General features: G+C 33.4%; 1 protein-coding gene across 1 annotated transcript in view; it reads right to left on the bottom strand.

The window, feature by feature from the left end:
- LOC119831339 (DNA N6-methyl adenine demethylase) overlaps positions 1 to 13906 on the bottom strand; it is a 94920-nt gene that overhangs the window by 75217 nt on the left and 5797 nt on the right. The window contains exons 2-3 of the mRNA XM_038354641.1: positions 9242 to 11087; positions 4817 to 4972 (exon numbers count right to left, since the gene is read on the bottom strand). Coding sequence (XP_038210569.1) covers positions 4817 to 4972; positions 9242 to 10384 — 1299 coding nt within the window. The 5' untranslated portion in view covers positions 10385 to 11087. The remainder of the gene's footprint in view (positions 1 to 4816; positions 4973 to 9241; positions 11088 to 13906) is intronic.

Below are 13906 nucleotides of genomic sequence, written 5' to 3'. Positions count from 1 at the left end.
AAAATTGTTTTACGAGCAAACGTCTCGAAACGAAGGAGCGGCGTTAAATGTATTGTTAACTTGATAATTATTTAAAGCAATAGAAAAAGGTGAAATGCGGGTATATGATATTATTCTGAAACCAGTTCATACCGGTCGAATGTAGATTTTTTGTTCGCCGTCATTGAGCGCAGCTTTAATTCTCGTATTTAGAATTTTATTATCAAGCGACAAAAGCTCCTTTATTCGACGCATGTTTATACAGCCGCCATCTTGAAGCAACTTTTTTTAAAGCTATTCATGTTTTTGTTAATTTAATCGTTTTTAAATATCTGGTTAAAAATATACTGAATTTGTTATTATAGAACTGAATTTATAAATATTGTATTAAAATAGTCACAGAAGGATCACGTACGTATCCATCCTAAGATTAGCGAGTTCAAAGAAAAAAAACCAACACCAGCTTTATATTATTAGTTCGATTTTAGTAAACAGACAAAAAGCAATTCTAAAAATTTGTTCTTTACGGATTGAATTGGATTATTAAGATACGTTGACTGTAAGTTTCACCTTGTTATATAATTATTTCGCCCCTACATCAAGTGCGAGAGCATCTATTAATTTTCCTCTTGTTTTGAAATTAATGGGGCATAGACAATTTCAACCTGATATTTGTGGGTAAACATCTGAATAATATATTTACGTCAAAAGAACACGCCAATTTAAAATCTAATTATTACGAATATAAACATTATGTGCTTCCAATGATGAGTTCAAAAATCTTAAAAACATAATCGAAAAAGGAACATTTCGAACCAAGAAGGAACTCCGCAAGGGTCATAAAAGGCTACAAGGAAAAAAGTAAATTACGCAATGATTAGTGTAACATGTATTTGTTCGATGCAAGATGCATCATTAAGCTGTCCGTTACATCAGCTGATAGCACAAAAAGCCGCATCTGCGAAGCTGTGAATCATTCTTGGGGCGTGCCGAAAAAGAAAAAACGTACACCGTTATAATCGCCGTAGGTGGACACCGCACGTGGCACCGTCCCCCACAACTTCAGGTTTTTGCAGATTTGTTGCCATTTTTTTGCTAGTTGCTTTTTTATCTGCGCTCACTTTCTCTGTTTGTTTAGTTTTAAGTGGCTTTGCGTTGTCCATTCACGATTTGGCTTATAAAGACGAAATGGAATGGTTCTATTAAAACTATGTAAAAGCTTGCCATAAAATTCAAAAACACATATTATTACTGTTAATACGGTGTTGGATTAACATTTTGTATTTGATAAAAAAGATAAATAGAGCTTTAAACGAAGGAATAAAAACCTTCTAAATCATATGTCTCATATAGAAACTATAAAAGCTTCTAAAAAATATGTTTAATTTCCACGCCAAACATATTTTATCGACGATAAAACAAAAGTCAACTCATAAATCAGTAATAACAAAACATTTATGTAATTGGCATTTGTTTTTCAGTTATAAAACATTCGGAGAAGACGTATAATGTAATAGAAGTACTAAATTGTAGTAAATCTAGCTTCTTATAGACGCTATTAACGAACGTAAATCATCTTGTTATTGTTCTAACAATATTATTCCCATAAATACTAAAGTAGTTACAATGGACGAAAGCAAATACAAAATAAAATTACAGATTGTAATAAATCGTGTTTAATTTGAAGTCGTCGCGACGATATTCTGTGATATTAATTCGGCAAAAATTTCGCCGATTACAGCAAGTGTATGAATAATCCACGAAACAAAAAAGCCATTAAAATCCGCGATAAAAGCAATGGAGATTTATCAGAAGTTTCTCTTTAATGTTTATTGTACTCTGAAATACAATTGTTTTAGTATTTTGGCACGAGACTGCTATTTTTTGTTTTAACAATTGTATAATTTAAAACGCTTTTTCCTTTGTTAAGGTGATTTTAAATTTCGTTTTAATCAACATAATTATATTCAGTGCACTGTTTATTCTAGTGATAACTATAATAATCGTTATTTTTTCCAATTAATTTTACTTAGTATTAGTTATCTTTTGTAATAGATGTTTTTGAACCCCAACAACAGCTTTTAAATGGCTAAAACAACCGAGACAAACAAATTGAATCAGTTTAAATTTTAAACTTACTTCTATTCGTAAATCCAAACCCCGCTTCATAATCTGAAAGCCGAACTAAAGACGATCAGTAAACAGCTGCTACATTGATAAAAAAAAACACCTTTAACCGACAATGGATACAATCAGATACGATAGCTGATAGGCTAGAGGTGTTCCCGTACGGACGCCTATGATTGGAGCGCCGCGCAGCTGTGCGGCACATTGCGCCGGCGCGTGCGCCCGAGATAATGTGCGCGACATATGAGGTACAAAGGTTGTTTAAAAAATAGACCCAAAAAGGTTCTATTAGTTTGAAATATAGATTACAGTTAAAAGCGTTGATGGTTCGCGTTTAAACAGCTGATCCATGCGATTCCTTTGATACATGAATACCCGAATGAAGCTTTATTGTACAATCCGTATGTATACATGCCATGTCGAGTCGTTTTTTCCCATTTTTCTCCCAAACTAATCGGTCTACACAAAACCGTATGTAAAAAAAATGTTTATTTTTTAAAAATTCAAATGTTAATTTTGGTTTTAAACTTTTGTTGCAAGCGTGTTTTATGTAACATTAATATATATTTCAATAGACGCGAAAAACTGTATAATTTTTCATCAAAAATACCTGTATAATATAATTTGAGCGTATATATTGAAAATGATATTCTGCATAAGCGGATTATGAGATTCAGATCGACCGGAGGTATTGGCTAAATAGAAATATATTCATAAATGAGTATAAAAAAAGTAATATAATGTTAGCAGAATTCAGACTCTAAATTACCTAAGCAAAAAAATTGCTACTCGATTCGTAAGGCTTTAACACTGATCAAGTTTAAATACCGAAATGTTCAAGCTCCTGTTACTTTACGGTGGTTGTTTTAAAACTAATTTGCTAAGTTACTTTGCAGCCCTTAACTTATAATCGTAAATTAAGTCAAGTAGGTCTCTCACTTTACTCCTTGTAAAAGTTTATTTTGTTACAAGTTACTTATAAATAATTTTATTGGTAACATTTGATAGTTTTTTTTTTATTTATTTTAATTATTCAATAAGAAGTATTTTTTTATTAACACCCGCAAATAAAGAAAGCTTTAAATTAACAAATTAAATAGCTACCCTTCGACGACCACTTTTGTAAATTTCCAATTTTAATAGGATTAATAAATTGATATTAAAACCTAATTAATTGTTTAAATTATTTTGTTCGTATAAATTTCAGATGAAAATGAAGGATACATTTTTCGATCGCAATACATATTTTTAATGGTTAGAGACCCAGTATAAAATATTATCAATCTAAAACTCAACTACAACAATAAACACAAACGATGAAAATTCAACTTATATCTAGAATTTTTAACAACAACTTTAATAGCATTCGTAATGAACTATAAGTTACTTCACATGTTTTTTACACCACCATTAAAGGTCATGAATTTATTTCAAAAACGAAATTTGCATTTTATGGATATTACGATTGTGTAAAGCTGGAATATATCTGAATTAGTACGAAGTACGTTAAATAACGAAAGTTGTAGCATTCTTTCAATTATATAGGATTTTTATAGAATTTATTATTCTCATTTAAAGTTTACAATACTTAAGTAAAACAAATGTAAATAGATTTAATATAATTATAAGGATTTGTACTTTACGCTTACAAGGTTTTTGTCTCCTACTTTCACCCTACGTTTATATTTCCCACAATTTAATTTTTCTACAATTATTAAATAGCAATACTCAAAATTTGTGTGTAACCTTTTTAAGTATATTAGCATAGATATTTTATTTAATCTGCATTTAAGTAAGTATAACATGTGGATATAACTGGTCATAAGGACCACATGGAATAAATATCAGGCATAACTCTGTTGTCATATAAACGCATTTCACGCTTACTTTAAATACGACAGCCTTTAGTTAACATTTAGACGGTGATACATAGCTTCCGCGGCCATTTCACAATGCCCGCGAAAGACGACGACAAGATGGCGGTAATCTATGCAGACGAATAAATTAATGCAAATGACGCCTCGTAAATAAGTCATACAAGTGTTTGCGTCATTCACAAATCGATTCAAAGTTTTTTTTTCAGCGATTTATCAAATTCACGTAAATCGTAAATGTAAGGCATGTATGTAAATAGATAAGACTAGCATTTCTATCAATGAATCAAGTATTCAAGGTTTTTGCGCGTGCTCGAACTTGAATTATTTGAAATTCAAGTCCCATGCGGTTCAGACGAGAGCGAAATCGTATTTGGAAATTATGTGGCTAGTCTTTAGATAACTCTATTGTTTATGTATTTAGCACGAGTTCAACAAAACTTTACACTATTGCTTTACATTTCTTTTAATTTATTTTAAATTAAGATAAATGTCATGTTTATTCTATGAAAATTTTGTAAGTTTTTTGCCCGTGATACATATACACGCTTAGGGATCACTTACATATCTAACTATGAAAGAATTTTTTGAAATCGTACCGGTAGTTTCTGAGATTAGTGCGTTCCAGCGAACTCTTCACTCTTGAAAGAATGAAATATTACTATACCTATAATATATATTTTATAAATGCAAAAATGCAGCTTTAAACCGTTGATATAAATTATAAACAAAAAGGCTAAAACATCTTATCTGTAACATGATTTCCTTATAAAAATTGTTTCATACAAGCCAGTATCAATTGATTACACTAAAAAAAGCAAATAATCCACACTCACCTTCTTCTCGGTCAATTTTTCGCATCTCCGCTGCTTACAAATCTGATGCGATTTATCGTTACGACACGGCGCACAGTCGCCGCAGTTGTCTTTTCTTTGGCAGCCTATACATTCGCCGCAACGTTTCCTCTTCTTTTTAGTCTGTGACGGGAAGCACTAAAATTGAGTTAATTTGTTTGTAATTCTATATATTCGTATTTTATGTTTGGAAATTCGACAAATGAACTATGCACCGTGCAACCATGGAATATAAGTGTACATGATTATTTGATATTTACTATGACTTTTCCGTATTTTTATCAATGTGATATAAAATAGGTATCTATTAATAGTCAATTTAATTAAAACTTCATCACGCCCGCTTGATAATTACACGTTATCTTCATTAAAATCGAATTCAAAGCGCATAAATTAAATTAAGTCGCGTGTTAACTATTAGTGCGTGGACGGCTTACGAAAGATGGCCTCAACTTTAACAGATAATTTAAGCACTTATTATTCCTACTTATTTGTCTTTTGAATATTCGTATTTAATTTAAATTAAAAGTATTAGCAAAATATACCAGGAAATCACATTAAAATTTCTTAGTTATATATGTCAATGTCAATTGTAAGTTTTCATCTACATGTTTTTGAATAATGGTTATATTGTTATTTTGTAAACTAGACCATAATAGACTTTATTTGCTTTTAAAATGTTTATGAGCATAGAAATACTTGTTAAAATTGCTTATGAAAAATCCTCAAGGAATGGAGAGCAAACTACTAAAATCATTTGCGAAACTTTCCAGGCAACAATTTTGTTGTAGCGATATCTTCAATTTATATTCGCAAAATGTCTAACATTATGCGAAACATATAAGTAATAGGTATTTATTTTGATCAAATCTTATTCATACGATCACAAGATAGTAATCTTATTTAACATAAAACAAACAAATTTTATAATACCATTGTTTCAAGACCAAATTAAACCATAAATACGCCATCTGGGATACGATACATAATAATGTGCAATTTTATTCATGCCTGCTACAGTTCCTTATCAAGATGAGTCGATTGTACCAACAGCTGACGTTTGAACCAACTGTGGAACGGTTGATAACGTATTATTTCACGAACGTTAAATATTTCGATGGAATGTTAAAGTGTTATGTATTACTTGCAGACGGTTCCTGTTATAAAGCGTTTAAGGTCTTATTTATAGTTCACTTAGGCATGCAACACGGCCCGTTTATGTTTGTTCGACAATGAACCTATATGCTTCGAAATTTATAGCGTTCAGTTTCCAGCATAGTAATGAATTTACGTTTGAAAGGTTTCATAATAGTACTTATGGAAGTTCAGAGATAACAACAGAGTTTTGTCTAGTATTTGGTAGTTTTGTTTTTTTTTTAAGGAAACAATTTCATTTTTCTAGTATACCAGTATGAACCAACTAAAGTAAATTACACCACAGTAATACTATAAATTCTATGCTATTGTATTTGTATTGTAACTGGGGATATGTTTAATGATCTTTATCTCATTACCTCTCGCATCAATATGACTGAAACTTGCTTTGGTAATAATCTATCGCCTGGGGTAGCAAATCTAGGTACAAGTTAGCTTTTATCCGAGTACTGGAGAGAAGCCGTAGGCAATGATGCAAGTTGACTATACGTATAATAATAGGCATTCTAATAGACGAACTGTTTTACTAACATTACTTTATAACTATACATGATAGTTAGACAAATAAAGGCTGACTAGCATTTTTTATATCTAATGGCGAACCCGGTTCGGCAGATGTTTCACAACCAATAGATTGTCTCAATATATAATTAATAGTACGTTTCTAAATGCATTAATTGTACAGATGTTATTTTTTAATAAATTGTTAATAATGTTAATATTATAATTTGTTTCACGTTAATTATTTAAATTAGTACTTATTAACTTTCACAATATAGTGGAGTGTTCTATAAACTTTAACTATTTATAACGATTTTATTCAAGAATTAGAAGTAGTCACTGGTATCAAGCGACCCTAAAACAATTACTTTAAAAACATTACGCCAGTTATTTGATTTTTACAACGATAGAACTGATAAAATAACGAGTTGTCTGAAAACATTCTTAAACACGAGTCGTATACGTGTTTGTTTTGATTTTCCGATATTTATATGTACAAGACAATTTAATTAAGGTTTAACCAACAAACCACGGCGGTGTCATTAATGTGTATATTTATTATTAGTGTATATATTTTCTTAAAGACCAGGCAATAAATCTGTAAAAATAATTTCGTAGGCTTCCGCTTTCCTTGTTTCGTTCTTTGTTTCTAGGAAACTTTCCGAATGGATTTCCCCTGTTTGAGTCATTCGTATAATGAGTTGGTAAGTTAGTCTGGAAAATATTTCACACGAAAATAGTCTTTATTCTGGAGCACTGTAGATTATCATAGCGTGAATCCATTAATGTTAGAAATAAGGTGAAATGGAAACGCTATATATTTAGTTGATCGTATTGATTAAACAATTTATTGTCTTCTTTTATCTGGTTTCTTATTTCCGTATTTAAGAATTGAATATTAGTCAAACCTTAATATTGCAATTTCAATTATACAATTGAATATATTATTTTAAAATTATGAATAAAGCTATAACATAATATAAAAACGTTTTAGCATTTTCATTAGTACATATTGAGATTTTCTTTATTTAAAGGTAATAATTAAGAGAAAATGATGTCTTATTCACGTCAAAATGACGTCGTTGTTTTAATTCCATGCAATTACTTAACCGAAAACGATTCGCAGGAAAACATTTAAATGTAAAAATTTTCCTAAAAGCGATATCATCTAAGTCTGTTTTTGTTGCTTGAATCGCGTGCGAATAACGTACATTATAATAAATATGTCTAAGTACTTTTTTGTTTGTTATAATTGTTTCGAATATTTTCGATCACAAGGGCGATATTTGTGCGTAAATTATTATTTTTTATTAATTAGTTGAAGTAACTTCTGAATTAGTGGATGCAAGCTGTAATTAATTTGTTCACATTTTTAGTTTCAAGTTGCATATTTTTTTTCTTGAATCTGTTTTAAGGTTTTGTATCCTTCTATATTTCATGTTATGCTTGTAAAAGTCACATGTTTGCTTTTTGCTTAAATGTATATGTGAAAACAATGAGTAATTTTAATTTACATATTACAATTTATAAGCGAGACGTTTTTTTTATTTTTATATTGTTGTTTATTCCCAATGCAAATAACATATTAATAAGATGCAATAAACTTAAGCATACACTTATATGGGCGAGGTGATGTTAAGATATTCTAAGCAGAATTGAGTAAAACCTTCAATGTTATAACTAATAATAAATAATTAGTCGTATTGTGGGCAGCTGCGCCGAGCAAAGGTGTTCGTTATTAGACGAGTATACGTTGACATTTATGACGAAAGAATGTTATTTAAGTCTGGACCTTTTCTAGCAGTTAGATAAGTTTTTATCCCAATGAATTCCTTGCCGCTCGTTCACAGAAATTCTTGGAAATCTCGCTAAAAATTGCAAAATACGAGAAAGTATGCGCTTGGAATATTATGAAAGAATTGCTAAAGGCAATTTAAAGTTCCTCCAGCAAAGTAGCATTAGCCGGCGCGAAAAAACGATGGACTCTACGAGCAATACCGAGACTATAAAATTAAACCTTAGCACTCACTAGTGCCCAAGGCTTCACAAAACGGCCGCCTAATTGCATTTGCCGTTAAATTTAAATGAAACTCATAAAATTTTCTAAGCAGGACACGCGTAAATCGCCCGACTTTAATTTGTGTTTTAAACGAGAGAGGAAGTTAATTTATTGGAGGAGCAGGCGAATCGGCTAACTATTAAATTTATAGCCGCGAAGACAGAGACTTTGGCCATTTGGAAACTCGAGACTAAGAATAAAAAGTGCTCGCCGAATAATAAAAGGTGGAATTACTGGGAAAGTTTCTCTTTTTCGGGATCCGTTGGATATCCACTTTCAATGGTACCGTGTAGTCGGATAAAATTCAGGGAATTCTCATATCTTTCGTCGGATATTCAGTCAGCTTTTCGCAATTCCCTCGCGTCTTGTTTACGCTATTCGGCAGTTCTCAGAGAACAGATTAGTTGTCGTTTTTGATTTTATTGTCTACGCGTTTGAACTTGTTCTATATGGTGCATAGTTTATTTGTCGATGACTCACATACTTTACTCTGTATAACTAATCGTGTGCGTGCAAGATGAAAGAGCATTATCAGCGATGCTTGATTGAGCAAAATTGAATTTCGCGAGAGATCTTTGATTGAGACATTGTTATTTTATTAAAGAAATAAAGACAAAGACTAAAGTAAGAAATATACTTATGTATCACGTTTTATCAAAAAGATATATAAATAATAAATTGTAAACACTCACCTGTTTTTCATTGGATATATCGTCGAGATCCATTGGTCCAGTAGCCATTGGCGGAGCTCCATGCATTGGCGATTTAAAGCCTGCTGTGGATGATACCGCCGCAACTTGACCACTATTCTCCGATCCGACTTCCATATTAGACCCGTCCGATTCTGAACTATTTGCTCGCATTTTCCGTCTCTCCTTCTTTCTGTAGTCTGATCGCGTTGGTGATGAGGCACTAATAAAGCCATTGCTTTTCTTTTCATAGCCGTTGTCTAATAACATTGGGTTTTGGAAATTACTGTGGTGCAATCCATTTGGCGTATATTTGTCTTGTAACGATTTTACGTCAAACGGTTCATTTTTTAGCACGTGAACTACTGTGGGACTTTGTATGTTGTGTATTATGCTACCGTTCTGCTGAAGTAGGGTCCCGTTTTGATGTAAAATTCCATTCTGAGTTGGAAAAGCGTTTATTGTAGCAATGTTTGGTTGATAAAGCTGTATGTGCCGATCGTCGATGTATGTTTGAGTGGCGGGTGCTAATTCCCTGGCTTGTAAAGGCGCCGGAACGATCGGATAACTCCTAGCGTTAACCGCTGTTAGAGTGTGGAATGTCGTTGCGTTGACGGGTGATAATGTTGTCAACGTGGTAGATAAAGGCGTGACTTGCGCTAACGTGGTCAAGTGCGCTGGAGATGACGGTGTCGTGAGCTGCGTGAGCTGGGTTAACTGACTAGGGCTCGCGCTTGGCGTAGGGCTCGATGTGACGGGTACAGGCGTCACGCTCGGTAACCCTGTTTCAGGAATGACTGTGGTCTCTGGAAATGTTTGGAACTGGCTTTGGAAGGACGGTAGCTTATTTGGTATAGGCTGTAGCGTGACTGATTGGTACTCCAGGGGTGTGGAGAAGCCGGCTCGTAGTATCGCGTCCTTCGAGTTGACCGTGATGGGCATGGACTCCCAGGGCCGGTATTGCGGCTGGCTGGCGATCACGGACACCGTGTCGCCGGTCCGCTCGTAGTACTCCCACGCTGGGTCGAGGAGCCTCGTGTCGGCGGTGAGGATCCGTTGCTCGTTCTCCGCCATGTCACCGAACGTCGAGAAGGGCGGTAGGTGCGCGCTATCCGCGCCCGCCTCGCTCCTGAGCGCTTCGCTCATGACGTAATACCTCGACGCAACCTCATTGCGTCTTCTGCTTCAATCTCTTACAAAAATAAGCTCTACTAAGTCTATTAACGTTATGAACACTCGGAACTGCACTGGAACTTGTTAATTTGTACTTTTGATCTGGCTTCGTTTTGTCCGCGACTATATCTACTAAATAGCACTTACGTTACGATTATACGGCACACCGGTTGACACTACACTAATCACAATATCTTGATTTTCTCACTAGGAAATAAATAATGTAAAGGTCCTTAACGAGAGGCAGTTAACATAAGTCTTATAACTACAGGCTTATAAAATCTTTGGCTGATTTAGAAAACGCTCGAGGAATCGTTGCGATACAATTTTTAACTATCGATAAAATATTTTGTGCACTCGTTTAACGATTTATTTATTTTGGAACGTTTAAATACTGGTCGTTGATAGATTCTCTTAAAAATTCTTCAAGGCTTTTTTATTGTAAATACCGATCACTTCAGACTTAAATTAATTTGTACTGTTTGGGAGTTAGCGTATACTATGCGCGTAATTTTAAAAGGTTAAAAAAATAGTGCTTATATTAAAATTTTGAAACGAAAGATATGACTGGAGGCTTTGGTTTGTCGATTTCGTGGTTATTGTTTGGTTTAGTTGTCGGTTTCAGCTGTGAAGGCGCCGACGGCAGGCTGGTGTTATCCAGGCGGCCTGCACCAATCTGTAACAAAGAAACTATAATTAGCTCACGTGATACAACAAAATTGCCATCAATTATTGTTAATATTGGATTAACACGTAGATAAAGAGCAACTACCAGCAACTACCGATAGCTGAAATGTACGTGTAGATAAGGGAAGTAAATTACCGGAGTTATAATGCCCGGAATTAACGTACAGCTAAGGAAAATCTTCTGTATATCTACCATATTACAACATATTTCACATCCCAATAATCGTTGCCGCGGTAGTATTTTACCCGATGACGTCATCCACCCTCCCCCGCCCTGACCCCATGCGTGCACCCTCGACCTTAGGTAATTGTATTGTAATATATTTAATCTGTGGTGTTAAGATTTTGATGCTTTGCAAGCCTGGCATTACACATAACAAGCAAGAATTCTTAACTCCATAATGTTACCATTGATACTGCTATAAGCATACTATGTATGTACTTTTACTATTTTATCATCCATTTATTATTATCGCATTATGCGTCATTTGATTTTGTTTTTTGCAAATCAAGCTTTACTTCTTATAAAAATATGTACGTATTATTATAATTTGAGTTTGAAAGTTAACACAATGTTTTTAGTCCGTTCCTCTTAATTACGTTTGCTTTTCATTCAATACTAGACTTGTAATCTTGATTAAGATGGACACAAGAGCTTTTAATCAGAAACGGATTGCTCAGTGCTTCAAGGCTAACGCAATAATAATGCAATACAATAATATTTAGAAAATATCAGTATTTCGAACACGTGATATAGGTTGTAAACAAGCTAATATTAGAAGGGTACGCACGCTCTATTTCGGCTACACTATTTAAAGGGAAACTATTTTTGTGTGGTTTGGATTTAAAACTGTGTCTTTTCCGCTTTTATTTTTAATCTATGGTATTGTTTTGATGCATCAAATCCGGCTAAAAATATTGTGTTCTTTAAATGGACAAGGTTTCATTCAGAGACAAAGGTGTTTAACATAAAAATTAATAATCATACTATATATTGTAAAATATTATATTTTATATATTTTAAAAAATATAAGATATTTTTATAACGATTTTACGATACACAACTTGTAAAAATTAGTAGGAAGTTTTTTGTAAACATCAAACATGCTGAGATGATAATCACGTGGTTTTCTCCTCAATTTCAGCAGAAGCGTCGTATACATTTACATCGCATTAATATTTTATACCCATTTCATCTGAAGCATCCCCATTTTATTCAGTCTTAAATCCCTTTAATTTGGCAAGATCTCTATCTCGGGCTTCTAAGCTCAACTTCAAACGGAATGTCTTTTGTTTAGCTCAAAGAGAGTCTAAATTGCAACAAGCTTGTTTCGACTGTTTTGCTTAGCATAGTGGGCATATTTTTGCTTCAGGACGGTTAAGGACTGTGTTTTGACTAACAAATATAGTTAGTTGTTTGTGCTGTTATTATAATGAAAATTATGCTTTGATAATATTCGTATAGACTACTTCAATGTCAACTCTTCTGGTTACAATAATTTGTTAAGAATCAATGACATTTAATGCGCAGGAATCATTTAAAATCAATGGTGGGGAAAAAGAAATGAAATACATTACATTAGCAAGGAATGCAAGAGGTACAATATCAAGTTATCTAGTCACGCTGGAGTGAACAAATTGAATAAATTGTACATAAAGCGAAAAATCATTCTATCATTGCGTCATCAAGGCACAAGCGTGCGATCAAAACGTCCCGACTAGCAATCACAAGGCGAAACTCTTTGTAGATGTGCACAAAGAACGCTCGACGAAAAAAAAAAGATTAAAAAGCTCGGAACCGAACGCAACTCGAAATGTCGTGTGAGTGTGTTGTTATTATAATACACGTATGTTAGTGTGCGCCAGGATTCGTCTGTAGTGTCAGTGTGCGGGTGAGGTGTCGGTGTGTGCTTGGAACGCGATAGTATCTGGGTCTCGGTTGTCAAGGGCAACCGTACAACCGCTGCAGCGAAAGCATTGCGCTTTCAGCTCTGCGCTGTAATTATACGGCTTATTTTTAGAATCGGATGTTGTCGCTTTTTTGTACCGCGTCGCGTGGTGCAGCGAACGCATGTTTAGATGACGTTCGGAAATCCTTGAATCTTGGAAGCTAACTGGAGAATGCATGCAATTTTTAAAGCTTTTGCCTTGCATTTGAACTTGAAAGACGGTTTCTTGAATATGCCATGATGCAAATATTATTGTATTCGTATGTTTAACTCTGTTGCATCTAACTTTGCGATTAATAATTTTGTACTTTATGAACTTACACATCCTCAGATGTAAGAAGCTATTAAAATTTTTCTGTAGACATTTTGTAAAACGTGAAATATCATATTTATAATCTACGCTGCCCATTACTGCAACTTGATAAATGCAATATAGTTAGGATTATTATTTTTAAATGCTGCATTTATCGCCTCCGAATTCTGCTCACACGATAATATCAAATTCAATTGTCACATTTTTTATACTTTATTCTATTTCAGCTGTGATACCAAATTATGAATAACATCCGGCGTGTATAATACCTTCTCCGGTTATCGATATCTCGTTTACGATGATCATTGCTGATAATGAAGTGATAAGTGAATCGATTATATCATATTATACCTTTTAAATATTTTACATTTTGATTCTAAAATGCAAAATAATAAACTGTTATAGAACTGCACTCTCTTGTGTAAAGTAGTATCTAACAACATTATTATTAATTTTTGACCACCTATTTAATTTTTATTTCTTACATGACAAAATGTTTATGAGATACTAGAATATTGGGTGCCATTAAACTTTCGTAAAAATACG

This window comes from Zerene cesonia, chromosome 13 (genome assembly GCF_012273895.1).
Source record: "Zerene cesonia ecotype Mississippi chromosome 13, Zerene_cesonia_1.1, whole genome shotgun sequence".
NCBI lineage: Eukaryota > Metazoa > Arthropoda > Insecta > Lepidoptera > Pieridae > Zerene > Zerene cesonia.
Note: the sequence above shows the minus strand (reverse complement) of the source record. Positions and strands in the feature narration are given on the sequence as shown.